The sequence below is a fragment of the Solenopsis invicta genome, chromosome 6 (genome assembly GCF_016802725.1).
Source record: "Solenopsis invicta isolate M01_SB chromosome 6, UNIL_Sinv_3.0, whole genome shotgun sequence".
Taxonomy (NCBI): domain Eukaryota; kingdom Metazoa; phylum Arthropoda; class Insecta; order Hymenoptera; family Formicidae; genus Solenopsis; species Solenopsis invicta.
Window position 1 is genome coordinate 7,937,020 of NC_052669.1, and position 25,781 is coordinate 7,962,800.

The window sequence follows — 25,781 nt, forward strand, 5'->3', positions numbered from 1 at the left end:
ATATAATGTGCAAAGTATTAATGTTATACCAATAGATTAGTAACAGATTTATTAGATATTTCAGTAGACTCGAGTCATTAAGTGTTTCAGTAACCTAACAATGAATTGGCTGCAAGATAAAAAAAAATTGATTACATAGACATTGTAATGAAATCTATCATTTAATTACGGAATGAACTTTTTCTCGATTTTTATTGTCTATATACTGTCGTATGCTGTTGCAAATTTTCTTACATTTCTGTTGGCATTTTACCAATAAAATTTGTAACACTGCAAAATCTTTTCAACAGATTACAAGATCCCGTAATCTTTTTATATAATCTTATATTAGTTATCTAATTTTATTCTTAAATTAATGGATAATGGAAATTTAAAATAAATGTAGAAATAAATTTATACTTATAAAATGTTTATATGTGTATCCAAACTTTAGAATATTACAAACAGTAGATTCTTACATGTTATTTAAGAGGCAATATAATATGCTTAGGTTTGGTAAGTTTTTTGTATATCTCTTCGAGACTGTTTTCTGAAAAAAGCAGTTTTTCATAACTTGCATAGTCCATTCCGCACAGAGATAATTCTAAATCCTTTATAGTTTCACTTGATAACAAATTAACAACACCTGGAGGCATCTCGGATGCCGAAAGCATGTTACAATAGGGTGCTAGACTACAGAAATTTGTATCGCATATTACAATAACAGAATTGCCAACAGTTAAAATTTGCGTTAGTCGACGGAATAACACAGTTTCATCTTTCTCCTTCAAAGTGATAACGCCTTTTGGGTAACGAATTTTCGTTACTTCCAATCTTTCTCTTTGTGGACAAGATAAGGAATTTTCATAGACACTCGAGAATTTTATCCAAGTTGATATTATATCTGCTAATTCAGATTTACTAAAAACAAGAAAAAACTAGTTGATAAAGTTATCGTTAAGAATAAATACAGTAATATAAATATATTATAAAAATATATGTAAACTTTCGAAAATTTTATACACAATACATACCCGTTGTACTCTAACATAGATACAAATTTAGATAATATTTTTATTCTATAAGCAACTGATTGAGCACTCCAAACTTTGAATCCTTTTTTGGCTGAATTAACGCATTTATTAATATCATCACTATAATAATAATACATTAATAATCAATTTCATATATGAATTTTATTAAAATAAGTCAAGAAACCAAGAAAATGCATATCTATACCTTGTTGCATTTGCCCATTGATAATCGTTATGTATCCAATATGTATCTTTTAGAGGTCGTTGCCACATACCATCATAAAATAAATTGTAAATTACATTTTTTTGTACACTTAGTTTTTTCGTACAATCATCGAGAGACTTAAATATTGAAGTATCTTTCATCAAATGCAATTTATACAGTATATCATCTGTTTTTGTATATTGCAAAATCACAATACCACCATAGAAGTCCATGTGTGTATTTATAAAAAGAACATCTCTCTAAATAGTAAAAAACATAAATAATATTAATAATAGTTGGAAAAATTTCAAAAGTAATACTATATCATACAACTAAAATACTGTACATTTAAAGAAATGTAGTGCATTGCTAAATTTTTGGCAAATACAATATCTTCTGTCCATATGGATATTATGTTTATTTGATCAGGTATAATGGCTGTAAATAACTCATTTTTTGTTCGAAATGTATGAATGTCATCGGAATGAGTGAAGGTCACAGGCCAATATTCCTTTATAAGCCACAAAAATTTTGCTATTATTGATTCTTGAACCCAAATTTTATTTAAGGAGTTCAGAATAGATTTTCTATATCTGAAGTAACTAATAACTGCATACAAATCTGAATCTCTTAAAATTATCATTTCGTTGTTACCTGTATAAAAAATTTAATCGTGATTAAAAGAAAAAAAAATTTTATAATTACTATATGTTTCTCTTGCTTATAATTTTACTTATAATTCTCTAGTACTTATACTTGTTATTCTTACTTATAACTTACGTGTCATCTGCATTGAATTTGCAAGAATTTGATCGCATCGAATTGATTTTTCCACTACAGAATTCTTGCTAAGATAAAAAAATAATTTATTTATGAAATTGATGACAATATTAATTTGAATATTTAAGAACATAATAAAAATCTATAATAGTTACATAATGGCATCTCCCAAAAAAAATTTCATTTTATATTCTTCACATATATTTAGAATTGTAATTAGTATTGATAAAAATTCATCATTCTTATAATATTCATCTAAAAGAAATAAAATATTTAAAACAGAATATAAAATGTTTCTGTGTACTAATTATTATTCATGAATTAAATACTATTCATTTAAGATACAAACAGCAAAATGTCACTATATTTTTTTAATTGCAATTGCAAAAATAATATTACCATGTTTACTATCAAACATAAACCTTGCACCAAAATGCTTCAAGTATTCGATAATAGTAGCAATTACATCCACATGTTCACAAACAGATTTGAAAAGGGACAAATTTTTTTCAATTATAGATGCTGTCATAAAAAATCTGTAAATACATAATAAAAAAAATGACATGTTTTAACTTTCATACTTTCAACATGCTATTTACATGCCTTTTAAAGTTGCATTGGTTTACCTCTGTGAGAAGTTATTAACATCTGTAACTTTTATCTCCTTGGCTAGAGCTGATATTTCTGTTAGTGCTTTCTAAAAATATATGTAATAGTTAATATTATATGTTTTACGAATGGATTAAAGTGTTTGTTTATGAATATTAATTTTCATAATTGATTAATGTTATATTCATACACATATGCATATTGTATATACATATATGTTCATACTCACGTGTTTGTTGGCACCCACATTATCAAGAAACACAGTACTTTCTTGGGGTAAGTGATATACCAAATTATCATAATATTCTTCTATTGATTTTAGCCGATTACCCATAATTAATTCCAATATTTTTTTAAAAACTTAAAGATGTATGCGCTTAGCAATTGATCATTTATCCAGAAATGGTAAAGAACAGATAGACACTACTATATAAAGAATATCGCAATATGAAACAATCGAGGACGAATCGGAGATTAGTGAAGCACTTATGAGCACTTATAACCGTTGATATTTTCCGACTTTCGACCTTTTATCATAACAAAAATACATAAGTATGTTCACACCGTGACTGAACGTTAGAATTTAAAAAGATACTGCGTAATACGCATAGCAACGTGCACAAACTTGTACAAACCCGTACTGGCTCTTAAGTATGTGTATACATACATACATATACTAAACGCGATAAGCGATATCCAATGAGAATTCTGTTTCCTCCAACATGGTAATGTAATATTTGAAAATACAGAACTTCAATTGAATATCTTTCATCGCTCGTCGTTAATTGCGTTTACTGTGCGAGGGCGAGGGCCATATCAACTGCATTTTTGCTACGTCAAGACTTTTTGTATTTTCTTATTTTATTTAAAATTTTGTAAAGCTGTCCTTTTCTGTTTTTTTTAAATATTATATTTTATGTTTTATGTTAATATTTTATAAGTTATATTTATATTTTTTAAATATTTTACTTTTAATTTTTTTAATTGTTATTTGGATTATTATATATTGTATTAATATTTTATTCATTTGAATCTTTTTAAAGCATTTTTTTTAGTTTTTAATTTTTTTTAGTTATAATTTTTAATTTTTTAAAGCTATTTTTTTTAATTTTTATATTTTTTAAAATTGTTTTTTGTTATTTAGATTATTGCGTTTTTTATAATTATTTTATTTAAAACTTTAAATTTGCTTACCCAAGTAACAAGCCCATTTGATGCTACAAATGCTTCGAAGTATTCTTCGATTGGTCAATTTGTAAAATTTATTGCGATTTTGCATAGCTGCATAACATAAAGAAATTGATTGGTCCATTTCTTTATGCATGTGCTAAAGGACCAATCAACTTCTTTATGCATATGGCTATGCAGCTATGCAAAAGCCTGTGTCGCGGCCTTAAGCCTAAATTCTCATGCAGACGTAGCAGAGTGTTGGTTGGTGAAAAATGAATGGTGGAGGTAAATAGCATTAGCTTTATTAATTTTTCACTAATTAGCACTTTGTATCCAAACGCCGATGCATGAGGATTCAGAAATGGGTGTCCGGTGGCGCTTACGAACGGGGATTTAAGCCTAGTGCAGACTGCACGCAACAAGCGGCAAGCGTCAAACAGCAGACTTCGGCTGCTTTCCTTTTAGACGACACAAATTAACACACTCAAACACAGTCTCAGACTCTCCTCCTCCTGAGTAGAGGCCAAAAGTGTCGATTGAGTTTGTAAATGGAAAGTGTGTCGCTTTGTGTTAAAAGTGTCGACTGTGTTTTCTAAAAGAAAAGCAGCCTTCGTTGATTGATTGCTGCTTGCTGCTGCTTGCCCAAAATTCAACAGTGTTGTATTTTGGTCGAACAGCAGCCAATCAATGAAATCTGCTGTTTGACGCTTTTCGCTTGCTGCGTGCAGTCTGCACTAGGCTTAAGACTTTTCTCTACCTCCTGTTTGCTACTGCGGCGCTACCATCGATGTTCTCAGACTTGTCAGTGCTGCCCGCTACCGTTTCCGTTTGTTTGTGTTTCGCGCTAGTCGGACACTTTGTTTTTCGCGCGTGTATACATTAAGTTCGAATTGTGCGCAGATACGCTGGCGAAAATGCCGAATGTTGTATTAAACGAGTGTCTTGATATGAGAATGACGGTGTTGTACGCGGAAACGATCATGCGCTAGCTTATGAAGCTCGGCATCATAGGTTCGCCGCGTCCAAGTTCTCGCGCGCGCGCGCGTACTTGCCCGACTAGAATGCATCAAGCTCGCGAAAGTGTCAAATATGGTACGCGACTGGTTGTCATGCGATATATTTTAATGATTTTAGTAGTAATCATGTCGCCGAGTGAATTTTATGCGAACGTGTGAAGAAGCAGCGTCGTCAAGTGAATTGACGAGAATCGCAGTAAGTATCGTACGTCCTTCAAATCATTTTTTCCCTCGATACGATTGGATACGATCGTGATGGCCGAAAGCCGGTCGTGATCGCCAGGATTGCCGGGAGTGTCGTTACAATTGTTACAAAGTAAATTCGCACGATCTTATGTTTCAGTATGCAAACAATTAACGCGGCGAACCTTACGTAAGTGCTGAAATAGAAAGTACAACGATGGCGCCGCGCGCGGTCTAAAGCCCGTATCAGACTATGCATTGAAGATTGAAGATTAAAGATTGAGCTTTGGCCAATCAAAATAAAAGGAGTTAAAATTTCCTTGTTTTGATTGGTCAAATTTCAATCTTTAATCTTCAATCTCAATCTTCAATGCGTAGTCTGATACGGGCTTAAGAGGAAGAGTTGAACGAGTCCCGGGGGACATCAGGCGTCAGGCATCAGCGGAACAATCAAAGGTAAATAATTTATTGTTGATTTTCAGTAGGATTGGAATTGCAATTGCTTATCTGCTAAACAATCGCATTTAGTACGCATTTTGTATGACTGATGCAAATTAAATATTTCATGATATTTAAAATATTTAATTAAATATTTGTAATATTTTTGGATGTGATAGTTTTAAAGCTAACATAGTTTCTGAGGTTATAAAAGAAAATTTGATTTTTACATAACTGTTAAATTTCATAACAATTTTCTAAAATATTTTTTTGTAAATATGCAATTTTTTCTAACAAGAGATTTTATTACATGTAATTTAATGTTTTAAAATTAAATATCTGTTTAATAGATAAATAAAAAATTGAATGAGCAAAATAAACTCTTTTGAAATGTTGATTGCTTTAAGCATATTGTTTTAATTTGTTTATATGTTACAGATTAATGCAGTTTCAACTCCGCTGTTGCGCATCAGTGTTGGTAAGTTTGAAACTATTTTTATCTTAAATTAAGATAATAGATCTGATTAAGACAATAGACACAATTTTAATCAAAATGTATATTTTAAAATTGTGCAGTATTTTTAAGAGTTTACATAAATATAAGTTACGTAAATGTTTGAATGGGAGAAAAAAGAATCTGTTATACATTTACATACAATTGTATGTAGAAAGAGTTTTATTTTTCTCTATTGACACATTTACATGCAAACTCTTTAAAATACTGATCAATTTTTAAATATGTATGTTGATGAAAATTTTTTTTAATACTTTTTAATATTATATAAATACTAATATGTTATTTACTTATAAATAAAAATCACAAAAACTAACAAACATCTTAAGATATGTACTTTTCCATAATTTTAATAATATTAAATTGCATAATTGTTAATGAAACTTGTGCTGTCAGAAAATTGCCATTTAATGATGATGTAGTCAACGTGCAATTTTCATATGTTAGCTACTATTACAATGTACAAGAGCATACTCTTGTTTTTCTATTTATATTCTAAAAATACTAATAACATTAATACTTCTAAACGTTATCTTTATGCTTCTTGATTTACTTGTAGATATTTTGTCCTGGGGGTATGCATATACAGGGTGTTTCTGTATAAGTGGCCTCTTTTATCTCTTAAATTAACAGAGACTTAATAAAAATAGTATCAAATTATATGGTTTGAACTAAACTCTATTGTGAGTACAGTAGTCACTTAAAGAAATTATCTATGCTAAAGAATGGTGAGATATACACAACTTTTGCATGATAAAGTGAATATTTATATATGATGAAAGTTGTAGCGATCTTTCTAATGAGTACAATGATGTATGATATATCAAAATTATTTTACAAATTACATAAATTATGTCAGTCTAAAAGTTTCGTGAGCGAATACTGTCTCTTTTCAATTTCAGCCCTGCAGTGTGGCTAACTTCCGACTCTCGTTTTGACGATTGACATGTAACATGTTGACATCTGATTATAAAGCAGAAATTAGTCATATTGTAGGGCCAAAATTGAAAAGGTAGTACTCGCTCATAAAACTTTAAACCGACATAACTTGTATAATTTGTAAAATAATTTTAATATCATGTACATCATTGTACTCATTAGAAAGAGTGTGTGGTACAACTTTTATCATAAAAAAATATTCACTTTACATGCGAAAGTTACGCATGTCTCTCCGTTCTTTAACATAAATAATTTTTTTAAGTGATCGCTGTGCTCACAATAGACTTTAGTTCAAACCGTATAATTTGATATTATTTTTATTAAGTCTATCTCTTAGTTTGCGAGATAAAATGGCCACTTATATGAGGATACTCTGTATATACTATGCATATATAAGGATGAAAATAAATAGATTCTGGAATAAAATGATGTTCCTCGATATTTATTCCTGATATCTCGTAGAGAGTTACATGTTAAATTATATAGATACAAATCATGGAGACAACCACACGTTGCACTGAGCCCTTATATATCGTGGGGATAAATAATTAGGTAAAAGGGAAAGAAAACAACTATATAATTTTAGTTTTTACTTCAAGGCACATATTCACTCTACGCGATTAATCGCGATCGATACATACGTATGTACGCGATCGCGTTGGTTCTGTTGTTTGTCGCTTTTCATATTTCGACAATCAATCTTCAATTCGTCTTCTACATTATTAACGCATTGCCAACGCATGCGTAAAGATAAATAATTCCTATTTTTCCATTGCAGCCGCTTCGAATTTCATGTCAGAAATGAGAATTTCTTTCTCTTGAATTATATGTCGACATAAATTAACTTTTCAACATTACCACACTCATTCCATAATATTATAGAATAGATTAATGAAATATATATTAATCTATCGATATCTTTGTAAATTCCAATATTTATACCTTATCTTATCAATTAATATTAGTAATCATATTTCATATTATCATTTAAGAGGAATAATATAATTTGACAATTAATAAATTCAAATCTCACTATTTAATTCCTGTATTAATAAATAATTATAAATTTTGACTAGTTGTGTCGTATGATCCATTTTTAGTTGAAATATTGGCTTTATATAAATTGAATTGGACTATAATGCAGCATAAAAGGGGATTTCACAGAGCTAATGTATTTCGCATGCTACATTTTATCAATTTATACTTTAATGCAATTGATGACGTATGAAAAAAGCAATCTTTTAACGCTTTGTAGTAGATAATAAAAAAAAAATTTTACTTTGCAAAAATTGATTTCTCACTTCTAATGTTATAATTCAATATGACTGCATTGAAAAAATAGAGATCTCTTATTAACTTTATTCCGGACGGACGAACTTGCCATGGACGGACTCTGTAAAGGCGTGAATTAGAGCGCAAAAATTGACACACCAATTCAACTAAGTTATTATATCACACACCGTAATTAATATCGCTTCGGACAATTGTACTCTAACATTATCTTGTAATCGTACATGTGATAGTAAAACGCGAGACTTATGTGCAGGGTTTCGTTCAAAGTGCCGCGACGTCGGTGAAAAAATTTCTCCTTTCTTATGAATTACTCTACTTTTTTTTTCTAATCAAACTTTTTTTCGTCATTACGAAATTTCGATCAAAAGTCGATCAAATGCTTTCAAATTGAAAATTACAGTCGACATTTTTTGCCAACAATTTATTTCGTCGTTGCAGTTTGTAGCTGTGTATTTCATAGCTATGTATTTTTTGTAACTTTCAGACCATCTTTCAACTTTTTAAAAATAATTGTTATTTTATTCGTAATTAAGTTTATCTATATAATATCAACAAAAGCCTTGTTGGCACTAAGAGTGAGTACGATTATTCGTTTTGCATTGCATTTGGTAAGACCGCTGCTGAAACAAACGTCGCATCCTTCAATTGCTAGCATTTAAAGAGCATCCATTGAAACAATGAGCAAAACCGACAAGAAGGAAACAAAATCAATTATGAAAGTCAGCCCGAAAGTTGCGTGACTAAATTCCAGCTTCGATTTATTTTGCTAGCACTTTGTGTGTAATGGCGATGTTTGTAAAGTCGACCGCTTGTTGCCCTGTCATATTCCTAACACGTTTCAGAACAAAATCTTATATATGTGGAACAATTTTTTTTCTTTGATTTGAAATGTTCAGCCGTAACAATAAGCCGAGAGACATATTTCTTGAGACACCCCGCATACAATAGTGTAGGAATCTAACGCATACTTCTACGCTTTATCTATACTATGTTTCCATACAACGAAATATCGCGATAATCACGATACTATTAATAATGATAATAATAATTTCTAATCGTCCAGAGAGAGAGAGAGAGAGAGAGAGAGAGAGAGAGAGAGAGAGAGAGAGAGGGAGGGAGAGGGAGAGGACAGGGATAATAAAATAGAAATCAGTTGTGCTGTGTATCCTGCTCGATATATACAAAATGATTGATATTAATTTATCAATGCATACATGCATAAAATAAATATGGCGAAACATGTATGCGTATTGATGAATACCTATATTCATTAAAGTATTAATGACCTTGTGTGCATTTATCTGTTTGTACTTTCAGAATCTGGAAATGTCATTTTTAGATTTTGAAAGTATCAATAAACTACCAATAAATGCCTTTGTGGATTCGCAATTGATTACGATGCACATTTCTGAAATACGTGCTATACACACAACTTTTTCTTCTTTTGCGTAGCAAAAGTCGAAGCAGGAAACACTGGAAAATGTCATTTGAACGCAACGATAAAAAATATCGTATGCATTACGCTGATTACGCTAATCAATCGATCTAGCAGATATATATATATATATATATATATATATATATATATATATATATATATATGTATATGTATATACGTACAGTCGCAGATATAGATCATCTTAATAAATCAATTCAGTTATTTCATTTCTTTTTGTTTGATATTTCAAATTTTATGTAACTTCAGATTTTAAAATTTTATAATTCAAGAGGGAAATGTAATGCATATCACAAATTTTGTTGTATATTTTAGCAATTTTAATGTCATGTCGATATCTTTTTTAAAAATAATTAGGTAATCTTTTTTATATAAGTTTCAATAATCTTGTAAAATAGTTTACATAATTTTATATGAATAAAATTTTTTAGTCTTGTATTTAAAGTATTAAGGAGTAAAGCCATCAAAAAATCTATATAAATGTCATATTTTATTCTGACACATTTAGATATAAAATATTTATTTTTTAATATAACTTTATCTTTAATAATCTACTTTTATGTACATTAAAGCTTTTAATCAAATCTTTTTTTCTAAAAGAGAAACAACTGAAATAATTCATATAATATTTGATCCAATATTCCGTCCTGTATGTACATATACATATGTATATATAACGCATTGCTTAAAGATACACAAGGGTTACTTTCTAATTATTCGAAGGCACGATGCGTGAATTATTTTGCCACAAGGAGTACAATCATTCTCCAGGCAAAGAGGAATATCGGTGCAAAAGAATATTTGAAAAATTGAAAGAAGAATGATTAAGAAATCAAGAAAGAATATCGAAATTGGTCATAGTGCGAATTGAATAGGTGAAGATGCGGCAAAAACAAGTGCCGAAATAAATACTAAAAATTAATACGAAACACAGAAACGGTATATTTAGAAATAACAAACAAATTTTTCTTATTACGTCGAAAAGAATGCCGCTTATGTCTCTAAATTTACGAAATATATATCAAAAGCACTGATATCACTCATCATGTAATGCTGTCAATTATGGCAAATATTTCGCAGCATAATCTAATAATACTTGAGTCGAATTACGATGTCTTGTAGTCAATAGTCGTTTTGCCATTAGTTATACATCAGTTATTATACGTTATGATTATACATAACGATGATTGCTGATGACGATAATTCTACTATTTCCTCTGCGGCCATATTGTGTATCAGATTCGCATTCATGTGAACCTTTTTCTACATGTTTAAATATTAGTTGTACGTACTATATATACGTACTATACGACAGAATAAATTAATTTTTTCTACACTCCCACACGTTTGATATATATGTTACACACATCAAGAATTATTTTGTACTTGTGTTGAAACCCTGATTCTCATGTTTAAATTTTTGTGTTGCATTTTCAAAATATCCGAGTGTTAATTTAACATAAAGTGATTGTTACTTGAATATTTTGTATTAAATTGATATTCAATGATGGTGATTTCTCAGTGTTAAAGTAACACAATTACTAGATAAATAATATAAAAATAATGTTTTAAGATGTAAATTTCAAGATAAATTTATAAATGCATGTGCAAATTTAACGCATTACAAATATTTTGCTGCAGAAATATGCTTTCACGGATTATGTTAATTTTTATAATATTTATATTGCTTTCTAACACATTTTTTTTTATTACCACAAAGATTTGAGTGAATCAGAGATAAGTAAAGTGTGTTAAATTTGATAATTGATATCAACTTTTTTTATTGTGAAAGATCAAAATATACCTCTCTTCTCATGATTAATAAACTTGTGTGAACTGTTTGAGCAATTGTCATCAAGTTAATTTTTGTTGCGATACGTAAATAGAATTACAGATTAAATTAATGCAGAATAATATAAAAGTTGTCAATATATTGTTCCAATCTACATATATAACACTTATTATGGGAGCATATGAAAAAACTACTAATCTACTTCAATGTATAAAAATGTAGAAGAAGTAAAGAAAAAAAGGTTCACATGAATTTACTTTTCGCTTTTCGCGTCACAGTCCAATGCGGTTCCAATGAGGAAACAGGAGTTTCAAGACCATATGCCTAAGCGCGTTCAAATTGCGACGTTACAATCATTCGTTATATCTTTGCGCCTGTTAACTCGCAGTTGCAAGGAAGAAGAAAGAAGATACTCGCTTTTCTCTCTCTGGCCTTTCTTCCCTAACAGTACTTTCGTTCTCATAACTTCGGCCGCAAATAAATCACGAGCGCTTCGAATATGAAATTAATATCTGATATTTCACAAAACACACACGATCGAATCAAATTTTTGCGTCTTGTATATGCTCGTGAATGCAATTGTTTAACGATAATGGCTGTTTGCGTGATTTATCGTAACATCGAGGTGTGAAACGAATTGCTATCACGAATTTCAGTAGAGTTGATCAACGACTGAAATGGCTTTTAATTTATCGGAGTTTGCTGTTATCTTATACCATTTGTCATTCATCTTTAAAATGGGGAATTGAGAAATACATGCAATGCAAGAGAAACGAGGATAACAGCTTCCGTTCTGTACGAAGAAACGATGATTCCTGAGAGATGCGAGAGAAAGAGAGAGAGAGAGAGAGAAAGAGAGGGAGGGGAGGGGGAGGCGGCGAAGGTGGACATTAGGAGTTTAGAGGGTGTCCAAGAGGTCGAGAAGTTCCAGTTGATTATTTTCATCCCAACCGGCGATCAGCAAGCTCGTAAAGTCGTCCTCGCTCAGGCTCACCTGCGTCGACTCCGGCACCTCCGACAGACTGTCCGGGATGGGGGGTGACACGCTACTAGGCGGGGTCTCGTACAGGGTGTTGGACAGGCAGCTGGTGGGCGGTGTGCAGCTGCTGCCGGTGTGAAGTGCATTAAGCGTCGTCGTCGCTGTCGCCACCGTCGTGCTCGTCGTCGTGGTCGTCGTCGTCGTCGTTGCGACCGTCGTGGAAGGAGACTGTCTTTTCGTGCCCCGAGTCCGCTGCGAGAACGCGGAGCGACGCCTGGACCGTTTGCCCTCCTCCATCCTTTCGAGATCCAGCTTCCAGAAGCCGCCCTTACCCGGTTCGTCTTTGGAGCGCGGCAGCTTCACGAAGCACTTGTTCAACGAGAGATTGTGCCGAATCGAGTTCTGCCCCGTTAAACGATAAGATTATCTTAGGAGACGAAAAAAAAACCTCTCCCTTTTTTTCTCTCTCTCATGCAATTTAAATAAAATACATTTTTAAATGTTAATTGACTAATTTAAGCATGAAATCCACTTTACCTGCCAGGCTGGATCAGCGTACTTGTAAAACAGGAAATTTTCTCGGATCCACGCGTAGATGTTTGAAAGGGAGACCTTGTTATTGTTGGCGCGCATCGCAAGACAAATGATAGTAGCGTAGGAGAACGGCGGCTTCGCATCGGGATCCGTTCGGTACTTATCAGCATTTTCTGCGAGATCTAGTAGATAACAAATTAAAAGAAAATTATTCGCTCAATCGTACGTCTACAATATTACCCTCTTATCACGAGGTGTATTTTTATACTCATTTCGATTTAAAGATCAATTACATATCTATAGACGCAATTACTTGCAAAAATGATGAAATGATATAAAAATTTCATTTCATTCAGAAAAAGAGCATTTTATATATCTATACAATAATAAGAAATGTAAATAAGACAGAAGAGACGGGAGACACTAAAAATAAATAAATAAAATAAATGTTTATAATTCTGTACCTTGGTGCTAAAAGGGCCAATGTCCTTCTACGAATACATTTTGAAAAATAATAATTGTATAGAGGCCAATAATCTCATTTTAACCTTTGTGCAAAAACGACCCCAAAATGTGCACATAGGCAAAACTTGAAACGGAAACTCGACACTTAAAACATCAGTAAACAACATTACATTAATAACTAATAAAATATAAAGAACACAAATTACATACAAATTTGCTTGCTGTTTCAGAAATATAAAAAAATCAATTTTAAATTTCAGATAATTATTTGAGAAGTCGGACATTGGCCCTTGTAGCACCAATGTACAGAATTATAATTCACACGCAGACAAATACAAAGAGCATTTTCTGAAACGATAAGTTTTCAAGTAATTTTTCATGATTTTCATATAAGAATAATAACAGAGTAAGGCGCACGCGGTTCCCCCATTCCGAGTTAAATCCTTGAAAGGTGCAATGGTTACCTAGTTCGGCCTTGGCCAAGGGTGACAGCTTCTTCGGGGGTTGGCGGGCGACCGGCGGTGGCGACGGCGAGCAGGGTGGCGTCGGTAGGCCGGACGCGCTGGTGATATCCAGCGACTGCAACCAGGAGAGGCTCGTTAATTCGGCCTCGACTCCGTCGTAGTCGTCTGTGCTGTCCATGCTGCTGCCGTCCACTGCGGCAGCGGTGGTGACAGCCGTGACAGGCGGGCTCTCCTCCGTGGTCACTTCAACTTCCGCTAGGTCGATCCTCATTTTCGCCGTATCTCATCACCCGCGTCAGAATGGCCAGCGCGATCAGCGCCTACGCAAAACGATGCCGTGTTCCACGTTGCAGCGTTATTTCTTCCCGAAATAATTTTTCAAGACGCGTTTCTCGCGCTTTATAGAGAGGCCTCGATAGAGGCTAACTGCACAGTAATCAAATTATTCAAGTCGGACTTCGTAAATGAATAATGTGCGCGCGAACGATTTTCGGAGGACAACGATGACACGTTGTCCAAGTTCACCTTTCTACTCCACTCACAAGCTCGCGGGTGGTATACCTAACACGGTACTTGAAACTCGTGATTCACCAACTCGTGGAAATGTCTCTTGACGTCACGAGAAATGACAATTGCGATGATTGCGCGTTCGGCGTGAAAAACTTGCTTTCCCTTCTTTATTTTATTTTATTTTTTATTTCTGGTATTACCGCGCATAAAAATAACGTCCTGTTGGAATTCACACAAATTTCGGCCGAGAGGGTTGTGTCAGCACTTGGTTCTTTAGCAGGCGGACAACGTCAGATAATGCGTCACCCGTTGACGCTCGTTCGCGGAAAGGCGCAGCATCGATCACAATCCCCACGAAGAGCGAAGATCCTTAATTTGGATTAAGGAAAAGGAAAAGATGGGAAAAATCGCGATACCACGCACAAAACTCAAGTTATTTAACGTTATTGTTTCCCGCGAATAGCGACGAGACGACGTACGCGTACGAAATAAACGATTAACGACGGCAAACTGAGAGAGAGTGGCGTGTGGCGTGCCTCCGGCACGGTCGGGCGAGTTCGACTGGTGGTAGCAAAAGGGGTGAAACGCTGGCTGGCTGGCTGGCTAGCTGCCTACCTGCTTACCAGCGACCTGACGGCGAAGGCACCTTAGTGCGCGCGTGTGGTGACAGGTGCTAGGTTCCCTCTTACACAGGTGGACTATGCACACGCGCCGGCCAGACCCACCGACGCGACCCTCTTTCCTTTTCGTCCGACCCTCCCCTAACTGAAAGGCTCTCCCCAACGGGGGAGCTCACCCTCGTGATTCCGATCATGGCGAGCACGAATACCAAGTGGCGACGCCGAATTATTTTAGGTCGCAGATCACGTATGTCGATAAAAACAATTATATTAATTGTATTAAGAGATACGTCGGTTACGTAACGCCCAGTCTCGAGCAATGGACGACGCGTCTCGAGTCTTTCTTTCCAAAGTTCTTTTCATCGTGAAAAATTTGTTTGACAGTGCCAAATTGAGCACTGTTAAAAACACGCAGCAGAATTTTATGTAATGTAACGGAAACAAATTCCAACCAGATAGATTAAAAACATTTAATGTTGTCAAAAGTGCATTAATGATTAACCGGGTTACCAATGAATAATCTAATATATTCATATTTTTAAGTTTCACTGATTGAGACTCTGTGTAGCAAGAAACGCGTTTCAATGTTGGACGTATCCGTAACGTAATTTTTTCTGATTTTATAATTGATAATAATTTTACGAATTTTCTCAAATTGTATTATTGTTGCGGAATAAAAACTGCTCGTTAAAGGCCTAATTGTCTAGCCTTATTGTTACATTAATGTACTTGTGTAACTTGAAAATATATTGAATATCATGACATTTTTAACAGTGAACCTAATATTATTTAAAACTGGAAATACATGAAAATTTTGGATGCTTTGTGAAGCTTTCGAAAGTCTTGAACGAAAATTTATTCTTAGACGTATTTAAATCAGAAGTCTTTACAAACTTTTACAAATAGAATTATTAATGGTAGTAAGTAAAATAGAGAATAAATGGAAAATAACGCAGAGTTCTGTAAAAAACATAAAAAAAATATTTCAAAAGTTTTTAAGACTTTTAAGATAAGTGAAATTTTTGAACTTTGAAAAATTCTTTAATTTCAAAAAATACAAAAAGTGAGAAATTTTTGTCATGTTTTTAAAATGACTCAAAGTCCACATAACGAATTCTAAATTTTTACAAACTAATTTCTTCATAAAAAAGTTATCCTAATTTTTACAATGGATAATTTTTGAGATATATGTCATTACATTTACAGATTATATCAGTTTTAATCTAATTATGTAAATACATATATAGCTTAAATAGATTTTTGTATCGAAAAAAAAAAATTCAAAGACACGTAAATTCATTTTATAAGATTTTCTATAATCGCTTGTTTATATTTATATCCAAGTGAAAAATAGTCAAATCGATCGACATAAAATTGACGTAATTTTTCTTGCTTTTTACAAGGAATAATTATTTTTATATTTTCCAAATGTATCGTCTACGGACACGTTTCTGTCCTCCGAGACAAAGGGACAAAAGGGACGGAGTGGTGGAGTATGCGTATTTTGTCCTGTCTGTAGGCAGGGGGTGGACGCAATTTACCCACTCGCCTTGGTACAGGTGCCTCCATTGATCGAATCGGGGGAGGCAGCGACCGCCAGTTACGATAAAGCCGCTGAGCGAGAGAGAGGGGTAAGAGCCACGGCCATTCGACCGAGACGAGAGAATGGCGCGCAAGATTCACCCCGGACCTCATCATCATTGGCTAGCGTTCATGCGGGATCGTTAGCACGAGATTCGTCAGTCCTACTGAATCACACGGACGCGAGATAGTCGCGCACGATACGTACACGTAGACGCTTTTGGGCGTTCTACTGAGAATTGACCCTCCTCTTCCGCGCGCGGAAACGCGGAAGGGAAAATACGTCTTTGCATGCGATAAAACGGAAATTCTAGGAAAACAAGAGCTTCCGAGATATGTGTCACAAATTTTTCATACTTTTTCGTTAGACGTTTTAGAATAAACGAAAAAATTACAAGTTATTGCTCTGGAAATATTATATTAGCGTTACAGCTGCGGGAAGACGTATTGGATCTATCGCTATCAATTATGACGTAAAACAAAACAAAAAAAATTAAGAGCCTCTGGCGTTTGGGACATGTAAAAAAAAAAATATGTTAAATTTAATATGAAACTTTTATACGTAAAGCCAGACTTTCGTTTCGATCGAAACTGAAGGAAAGAAAAGTCGGACACCGATGGGGATCGAGCGACAGTGGAGAGAATCTTCGAAAGAAATTCAGACGGACGCCATCGCCGAGGCCACTACCTCCCGTCGTCCCGGCTACATCGCGTCGTCAATGGAAGTATCTGCGCCGATCAATAATCTCCTGGGAACATCCGTGCCCAGCTGTCTCTGCCCAGCCGACTGGCCAGCTCGCTGGAGGTGGTGGTAGCAGAGCAGCAGCACTCAGCCAGTATCAGCAACCGGCAGCAGCAAGCACCTGCCGCGCGTTGTTCTCCCTGCGCGCGCGACCCTCGGCTCGTGAGTCACTACCACCGTTTCGTTCGTTGCACGTTTACCCGCCCTCTCTCTCTCTCCTCTCTCTCTTTCTCTCTCGCAAAGCGATGTATTACGTGCAATAACGTAACATTATGCGCCGTGTAAAAAGACATAATGGGATCGGCATAGGGTGCTATCTGCGTCCGAATCGATCCCAGACATTTATTATTGCAAGACGATCCATTCCGCTGCAATGATGCTCTCCGCGCTCGACTACGCTCGCGAATATGAGTCGCGAATGTAAGTCGATGAAACCCGAGGGAGGAAAAGCGCAAAGTGTGTGCCTATATAGCACAGACCTTCCAAAGACGCCCACACTAGACCTGTACGGGTTTATAGAACGCACGTGATAAAATGGCGCGTGCTCTCGCTTTGCGGCGATTCGTACGAGATATTTGGAAAATTTTCGTGCGAAGTATATAAAATACGAGCGGTCGACGACCCTCTCCTCGGTTTTATAAAGTTAAAAAGTTGCGCGTCGCGCAACGAGGCCGCAGGGAGGGCGGTCGGGGATGACGCGATTGTCTTCTTGAGAAACGCGGTTGGAGTCAGCGACAGCGCGGCCCGGCCGCGATTGTCCTCCTGAGAAAGTGACGGGTCATTGCGATAGAAATGATGTGGACGTATTTCAGTGGACAATTTAAAAGACCGGATAATACGCAGAGGCTACGGATATAGACTCCGACGCGAACGCGAGCCAGAGTTCCGGGAGGGCGGAGGCGCTCGCGCATCAAATATTCAAGAGAATTGATTCCGGGGGAAGGGCGAGTGCAGCAGCAGCAGCAGCAGACATAATCTACCAGGCCGCGACTATTGGCGGCGATAATGACGTCCGCGGAACCGTGAAACCTTTACGGTCGAGCGTCACCCGCTCTTTCTCGGCATTTAAGGATACAAAGTAAAAAAAAAGAAGGAAAAAGAAATATATCGGCGACGTTGCTGTCATTAAAAAAAATTGTCATGCCATCGAAAGAGATATACTCGCAATATTATTTTTAAAAGTCTTTTCGAAACGTTTTCTCTTGGATTTCCGTGTTAGTTTTCGAAATTTATTTGTATGCCGCTCTAAAACTCGTTAGAACGTTTATGGCGTAAATTTTTATCGTGTTTAACGTTAGTCTTACATTTTTAACAATTTGAAGAAAAATAATAATACGTCCATTTTTAAATAGATATGATTTTAAATTGACTTTTTTATAAGATTTTTTTCAATATCATATTTTTTTGAAATAATTCGATCGATTATATATTGATTTCATATCCATTTTTTAATAAGCAATTTTTGAAAAATACTTCAATTAAAATACATTTATATTTATACATTTAACTTAAATAAACAAACACTCAAACTGAAGAGACTTAATCAAGTTTAATCGAGAAAATTCGCCTTGCTTAATGATTTTATGATTTTATTTTGGATTTCGTGGCAGTCCTATATATTTTAAAAATCTGAAGAAACATCAAGTCGTATACTCACCGAATTTACCCCCGATTCGAATTAATACAGGCGGCGTCTGACGAGGGTGAAAAATTGTCAGGCGACAGATAGTCCTCGCATCACTCTGGAGATATCGTTCGTGAATTATTGCAGGTTCTATTTCGGTTTGAAATCGATATTTCGGTACTTTGTACGATCCTCGTGCTGTCCTACGTACGTTTGAAATTACGATGCAACACTATCTGTCAGTATCACGCGCACGCGACCACTTATCGGAATCTAATTAAATATTCTTATCGGATTAACTTGAATTTTGCGTCGACGATCGACGAGCTCGTTTGTTGTTACCTTTTACGAAAATTCGAAAAACGTTTTAGCGAATTAGTCACGGTAATTCTGTTCGAACCGACGACCGTCACCGAGGAGCACTGGCACCGTCAACCACCATGGCACCAGTCTACCGCCATCTTCTTACCTGTGCAAACGGTACCACTACGACAGATACGGCAGGTGCGCGTACATGATCGCCAGGGTTATCGATTACAGTCATTACTTCGCTCCCGCGAGGTTCGCTCTCGCGAGCGAGAAATGTAGCTCGTCGACTGGGATAAATCTAAATATAACGATTTACGAGGGTGATAAGACGTATTCCTTTCTATATATATTTTATCGCTTCGCGTAAAATAGGTCTCGTCGCGAGAGGAGAGTTCACGGGTTCGATGTGCTATCGAATTATATTGAATTTGATCCTCCTTTTCTTAATCGGATTTTCTTCTTTTTCGGATATTACATAGAAAATAATATTAGATTAAAATACCAAGACGAGTAGAAAAAGATGTAAGTAAAAGATGATTATAATTCTCTTTATTTCAAAGTGTAATCTAGATGTCTGTTCTTTTTAGCCGAAATCCCTGCAGAATTTATTTTTTCTCTTCTCTCCAACGTGAAAAGAAAATGTATGATAACATTTAGAGTAACGTGATTAGCGTCTTGCTTTCAAAGTGATTGTTCTCATAAATATGATTCCCTTACATTTATGATTGTTCTACTGTTTCTCTAAACATGTCAATGTCCTAATTTAAAAAGTACATTTTTGCTTTTGAGTTTAAAAAATCGATTTTTTTTGGCATTTTTAAATAAGTCCAGAGAGAAAGCGGATTATGGGTAAGAGATTTGCAAAAGTTTTTTTTATTAGCATATAGTGTTTTCAAAGTTTTTAATGCATTTTTCTTGAAATGTCCATTCTGAAAATATTTCTTTACGTTTATATACATATATACACCCCCGCCCTCCCCCAATTGTTCCGTTTTAGATTAAAAAATATTTGGTCACATTAATTTAGAGAGATTATTTCGACTCACTGTCTTTGTCAACCAAGAAAATAAAAATGAGTATAATAGTTAAATATAAGATGAATATACGTACTCGTATAAGGAAACGTAAAATATACAATACCAATAAAAAGTATTGCGTTACTTATGAAAATATAAGAGAAATCATTATTTTAACAAAATAATTATAAATATAATTTTATTTTTATGTTTATCTTATATTCTTTGTTAGGAATACTTTGAGGAAAAAAACAAAGAACTTAATGATTTATACTTAAGTTTTCTATATTTTTAAGAATTGATACACTTTCGACCGGCACTATATAATAAAATAAAAGATTAAAAAAGAAACAAAAAATAAGATTTGATGTATTCGTTTACTAACATTTAAGTTAGCTTAATGACAGTTAAATGGATCGAAAGAAAAACGAAATCAAGAGTATCTTTTTTTATTTATCTTGGCTTTGTAATCTAGTATTGCTTTGTAAAAAAATGAGTCTTAAAATGTTCGTTGTTAATACACCGGCAATATTTTCGACGATTTGATCGAATACGAAGGAGGAAAACATGATTATAGGCGAAGTTCCCTAACGTAAACACAACAGCGAAATTACACCTGGACCCGCAGCTTTTATAACTTACCGATAGACGAACCGCCATAAAAGATAAGAGGGACTTACCGGTTAGTTGCAAGGAATCAGCAAGGCGTAAAAAAACTTGGCGCATTCGAGCGAGAAAAGTTCATGAAAGAGCTGCGAGTGTCGATGATTTATTTCCATTACATTACAGCACTCCTAACATTTGATACTCGTATTTAAATCTGTCCTAAGAAAATCCTCAAAAACGGCCAATGCGGATGTATCCTCGATACCATCTTGGCGACTAGTCCGCCGAGCATTCCCGTAACGCTCCTTATAAAAGATCGTGGAAATCAGGATTTTAGGCAAGATACAATTATGCGTATATACAAGATGAACTGTAATTCGTGATGCATTTGGAAAAAGAAAGCGATTATATAAAAATAAATCAGAAAAAAAATACTAGAATATTTTTTTTTATGAAGCGTCATTTTTTAAAAAGAAATCAGATTTGTGGACTACGCACTGCTTCTTCGGACAATAACTAGCAAACGGGAAATTCTTTGTAACATTCATTGGTGATATAAATATTGCTTCACAAGTTTCGATGCGAGTGACATATGCGTCCGCATATTCCATTACCGACATGATGCAACTCACGATGAAGCTTGAAATTTAAATCGATGTAGAAAGTAAATCTTACCGTCATAAACATACGAATACTATCATAAATAGAAATAACAATAGGGTGAACATGATAAATTTTCAAATCTAATTTTTTTCAAAAATAGCACTTTGCCTATAAAAATGTCACACTTTTTTCAATTTATCTTTATATGAATCATTTCCCTTTTGTTTGTACCACGAATTACGGCCCACTGTACAGGTACAGGTACAGGTATATATACACATATCCGCATATACATATATGTGCATACGTACATGCATACGCATACGTATGATACGCTACAAATTTTCATTAGATAAATCGCGCTATTATACGAATTACATAAACCGAGGGAAACGCTGTCGGAGCGCGACGTGTATTTAGGATCGTATTCAAGGAGAGAGAGAAAGAGACAAGAAAGGATGACGGAACAAGAAGAGAAGAAAAAGACGTACGCGCGTACCGATCACCGTTTGATACTTAATGGACGTCAGCTCGCACATCTCAATACTCATTCTATTGCGTATACGGTCATTCCATGACCATAAGAATACAAATTCCAAATGAGACGACGACGCACGTTGACAAAAAACAATCGTCAGTTTCGCTATCTACGCTAGATCGTTGGGAGTGCGATAACATCGTTCACGGTACTCGAAGGGCAAGTCTGAAGAGAATTGCAAAAACCGAGATACTGTGACGTATAACATGCCCTGTTGTCGCCTCACCGCTTTTATTACCGATTTTTATGGTTGATTAGTAGTAAACGGTGTCACTCCATTATTAGCCATATTGTCCAGAACACCGCTGATGTACGCCGCGACATCGATCGTCGCTGCCTCAGCTTGTCTGATGAACGGATGTTCCAGCAGTTTATTGTACTTCGGTCGCTGCGTCTCTTCCTTAATTAAGCTTAACAGACAGTACAAACAATTTTAAGTCCAAAAGGATCAGTTTTAGGTATCTCAGCAGACAGGAAACTAATAAGTTGCCCTACCATGTATTCACAAAATTCACAAAGTCCATAGTGAAGTGATTGCCATTCTCATTGGGGGAAAGTCGCGGCGGATCACCTTGCACTACTTGATAAAGTTGTTCAAAGACGGAGTTCCACTTCGGGTATGGAAAGTACCCCGTAGCAACTTCCATCAGTGTAATACCTAATGACCATACGTCGCTCCGCACGTCGTAGCCACGTGCACGTTGCGGGTCTATCCTTTCCGGCTAAATAATTATAATAATATTTATGAAGCACAATTTAACAAGCTATTTATTTCAGGATTTATTTCACGCTCTAGCACTTACAGCCATGTACGGTCTACAACCAGCGTCTCGAGTCCTCGCGATCGAGTCCACAAGCTGACCAGATATTCCAAAGTCGCACAGTTTTATATTACCTCGACGATCCAATAAAATATTACTAGGTTTTACATCTCTGTGAATTATTCTTAGCTTCTCTTTGAGGTAATTTAGCGCTTTCACAGTGGCCACTGTGATTTTGCCTAGAATACATTCTGGTATCCTCTCATTTAATCTCTCATAGATGAACTTGTAAAACTTATCTAACGACGTGTCCATAAGTTCCATGCAAATCCAACAATCTCCCTGTGTGTGAAATTACAAAATATTTATAGTATATCGTAGTTATTGATACGTGATATCGCCGAGCTTGAAAGAGCATATACCTCTTTAAATAAAGCCCCATAAAATTGCACAATACATGGGCACTCATTCGATTTCATCACAACTTCTAAATCCATTAACAGTTGCTTTTGTTCTCTTTCATCCACGGTAGAGCGAATTCTCTGAACATAATTCAAATTCACTTTACAAATTCTATGCAATTAAAATAGAATCTGGAGGAATATGCAAATTGATAATTCAATCACGTACCTTCACAGCCATAACAGTATTGCTTAGCCTATGAATCATCTTATTTACAGTTCCAAATCCTCCCCTTCCTATTTCTCCAAGATCCTGAAGATCCTCGCTTGTGAAATCATACACTACGTCTGTAGATAATTGTAATTTACCAGTAGACTGCATAGACTGGCACATTCGTAGTTTGTCTCTACAATAAGCTTCATTGTAATTTATCTCAAAAGATATGTCTTCTTTTTGTTTGTAATTCCATACCTTGCTTTATCAGGAAGAAATTCTTGCTGCTGTAACATATTGCGAGGTCTGACTGGCAGCTTAGGTAGAGATAAAGGCAGACTTGGGCGGGAGGATCTATGATCAGAAATGTAAAAGTAATATGGAAGTGACCAGTGAACTCTATACCATCCTGGAACGTTTTTCATTATAAAAACAGTGGAGTCTGGTAGAGATAAAAAATCCTGTCTAGGAGAGAGATATGCTCTTTGTTTTTTTAACATATGACTTTCTATTGTCAAGATGTTCATAAACTATTGAATTGTAAATTATATTTATCATAAGGCATGTGTATATCAGTACAAATAATTTGATTAAGATATAATTTTGTATCATATTCAAAAATTATAAAAAAAAACATTGCTTAGCATATATCATCTTATTAAATATTTATAAGTATAAAACAAATGCAATCTTATTGAATGGTTACAATTTCCAGTTTATAAACAAATTTTGTCAGCTTAGATAATATATCTAAGCTGGAGAAAATAATCTTTATATGCAATTATTCTCTTTGGCTCGCTCTTATCAAGCAGAATCTCTTTCCTTGTAAATATTCAAGTATGTCATAAAGTTCACTGAAAGTAACAGCTACGAATTATTTTGCTTGTTAAAATCTTACATTGGTGGACACGCAGTGGCTCCTGTTGAATTCGATAATGAAGAATTTGTGGAATTGGCAAACGACAAATTATTGCCCTGTGTTTGGAAACTAAGTTTCAGCTGTCTTCGCCTTTCTGTAACAAAAGACAGGATAATGAGGAAATTAGTCCAACATTTTGAAGCACTTTTTCTTTCTTTCTCTGAGATCGCACAACACAGCAACTACAACGTACCCGACATCTCATTCTGAACGTCATTATTTGTTCGAAAATCCATTCGCGGAAAGTTGAAAGATCTGCCAGAACCTGCAAAGTCAGAATTTGATTAGGTGATGAAGGAAGCTCACGAGGATTAACCATCACGCGCCATTCGACAGAATCGCGGATGATCGCGGAGGATGTCTTCGCGTCGCGAGTCTCGTGCAACCGCACGGAGATTAGGTTAGGTTTTCCATGATCATTCACAAACGGCATCGCGTGCGCGGTTGCCGATAGCGTACCTTGACCGGTCTGACCGGACGAGTTGCCCTGATTTTCCGCCATTCCGAGCCTGGCAAAGATCGCTCTTTGAGCCTCGCGTTTCGCGCCCGCACCGGAATCGTCAAAGGCACTCCCCTTAGGAGACCTTCTCGCAGGATCTCAACAGTCTGGCATATGCGTTACGCGGCAATCGCACCATTTGTGCGACCTCGCGCGATCTGAAAGCGGCACAGAGATCACGTTCCCCGCGTTTAGCGTTTCGAGTCGATAAACGTGTCACCGAATCGCGTCAACAAGCCCGTTTAATCCTCACGAGATCTCACTGCAAAGTGCAAACCCGTCACAAGCATTCGGCCGCTCCATACAGAGCGGGCAGCGGGCAGACAGACGGCACACGGTATCATACGGTATCGCGCAGTATCGCGTAGTATGTATGTATACACACACAGAAGGCTAATGACCGGTTTCCATGCATACGTCGATTTGACATATGTGCAGTGTTACCAAGTCAGGGATCTTTCTTTCAAATTTGGAGTTTTTCTGTTCTGGGGTTCGATCTATAGGCTTGTTTTCTATTCCTGCACTAGACTGCACTGGAACATTCCTTCTTGTTTTCACTAACTTTCAAATATCATAGAAATATACATCTAATTCACTTTAAGTGCACACTAATTCAGGGAGTTCAGGAACAGAAAACAAACGGCATGTAACTTTTTCTTTAGGGCGGAAAGATAAAATTCCGTACTAGTTCTCTATTTTTTCCTACTTTTCTCTTTTTCTCTTTTGATTGAGCAAAATACTTATTATACGAATTATATCCTTTTAGAAAATAATCCAAATATGTTGGACATTCTAACATGGCCTTGGTCCAAAGGCGCAAAAGCTCTTAAGCCTGTTCTACAATAGCATAAACACAAGACCGTAAAGTTATAAGGCGTGGTTTTAAAAATACGTAAGCGAATGAAAAATTTTTATTTCTTACGTTACAATCTTACGTCTTGTTTTTACTGTTATTGTAGGGCTTTAAGCTTAATTCCGCCGATTCCGC

At 35.3% G+C, this 25,781-nt stretch overlaps 3 protein-coding genes and 1 long non-coding RNA gene across 5 annotated transcripts; 1 reads left to right on the plus strand and 3 right to left on the minus strand.

Moving 5' to 3' along the window:
* Positions 1 to 392: 392 nt before the first annotated feature.
* On the minus strand, positions 393 to 3,346 carry LOC105196565 (hypothetical protein). 2 transcript variants are annotated; one of them, XM_011162576.3, is made up of 9 exons: positions 2,837 to 3,346; positions 2,625 to 2,695; positions 2,398 to 2,534; positions 2,154 to 2,253; positions 1,999 to 2,066; positions 1,565 to 1,872; positions 1,219 to 1,478; positions 1,014 to 1,133; positions 393 to 900 (listed from the first exon to the last, which is right to left on the minus strand). In XM_011162576.3, exons 1-9 carry the CDS (start codon positions 2,939 to 2,941, stop codon positions 462 to 464), a joined length of 1,608 nt encoding a protein of 535 aa, XP_011160878.2. In that variant the 5' UTR covers positions 2,942 to 3,346; the 3' UTR covers positions 393 to 461. The 2 variants fall into 2 exon arrangements, with proteins under 2 accessions (XP_011160878.2, XP_025994227.2); XM_026138442.2 differs by having other exon boundaries at positions 2,602 to 2,695; positions 2,837 to 2,851.
* Positions 3,347 to 10,538: 7,192 nt separating this feature from the next.
* Positions 10,539 to 19,398, minus strand: LOC105196566 (forkhead box protein J1-A). The gene is made up of 4 exons (XM_011162578.3): positions 18,961 to 19,398; positions 13,851 to 14,170; positions 12,925 to 13,103; positions 10,539 to 12,789 (listed from the first exon to the last, which is right to left on the minus strand). The coding sequence occupies exons 2-4, from the start codon at positions 14,119 to 14,121 to the stop codon at positions 12,307 to 12,309; spliced, it is 933 nt and encodes a 310-aa protein (XP_011160880.1). The 5' UTR covers positions 14,122 to 14,170; positions 18,961 to 19,398; the 3' UTR covers positions 10,539 to 12,306.
* A 195-nt stretch (positions 19,399 to 19,593) lies between these two features.
* On the plus strand, positions 19,594 to 20,613 carry LOC120357986. The gene is made up of 2 exons (XR_005574958.1): positions 19,594 to 19,758; positions 19,824 to 20,613. It is a non-coding gene; the product is annotated as an uncharacterized LOC120357986 (long non-coding RNA).
* Positions 20,614 to 20,992: 379 nt separating this feature from the next.
* LOC105196567 (dual specificity mitogen-activated protein kinase kinase 4) lies at positions 20,993 to 25,158 on the minus strand. Its single transcript, XM_011162579.3, has 9 exons — positions 24,754 to 25,158; positions 24,488 to 24,559; positions 24,274 to 24,388; positions 23,634 to 23,729; positions 23,391 to 23,568; positions 23,183 to 23,302; positions 22,803 to 23,102; positions 22,495 to 22,721; positions 20,993 to 22,409 (listed from the first exon to the last, which is right to left on the minus strand). Exons 1-9 carry the CDS (start codon positions 24,794 to 24,796, stop codon positions 22,244 to 22,246), a joined length of 1,317 nt encoding a protein of 438 aa, XP_011160881.1. The 5' UTR covers positions 24,797 to 25,158; the 3' UTR covers positions 20,993 to 22,243.
* Between the last annotated feature and the right edge of the window lie 623 nt (positions 25,159 to 25,781).

Coding starts and splice junctions, on each gene's coding strand:
- LOC105196565 (XM_011162576.3), bottom strand. CDS start 2,941: ATGGGTAATCGGCTAAAATCAATAGAAGAATATTATGATAATTTGGTA. Junction 2,535..2,624: donor GTTAATAACTTCTCACAGAG/GTAAACCAATGC, acceptor ATGTATTTACAG/ATTTTTTATGACAGCATCTA. Junction 2,067..2,153: donor TTTTTGGGAGATGCCATTAT/GTAACTATTATA, acceptor TTTTTATCTTAG/CAAGAATTCTGTAGTGGAAA.
- LOC105196566 (XM_011162578.3), bottom strand. CDS start 14,121: ATGAGGATCGACCTAGCGGAAGTTGAAGTGACCACGGAGGAGAGCCCG. Junction 13,104..13,850: donor CTTGGCCAAGGCCGAACTAG/GTAACCATTGCA, acceptor GTTATCTACTAG/ATCTCGCAGAAAATGCTGAT. Junction 12,790..12,924: donor ACGCTGATCCAGCCTGGCAG/GTAAAGTGGATT, acceptor TTAACGGGGCAG/AACTCGATTCGGCACAATCT.
- LOC105196567 (XM_011162579.3), bottom strand. CDS start 24,796: ATGGCGGAAAATCAGGGCAACTCGTCCGGTCAGACCGGTCAAG. Junction 23,730..24,273: donor GCCACTGCGTGTCCACCAAT/GTAAGATTTTAA, acceptor TTCTGATCATAG/ATCCTCCCGCCCAAGTCTGC. Junction 23,103..23,182: donor ATGGGGCTTTATTTAAAGAG/GTATATGCTCTT, acceptor TTTCACACACAG/GGAGATTGTTGGATTTGCAT.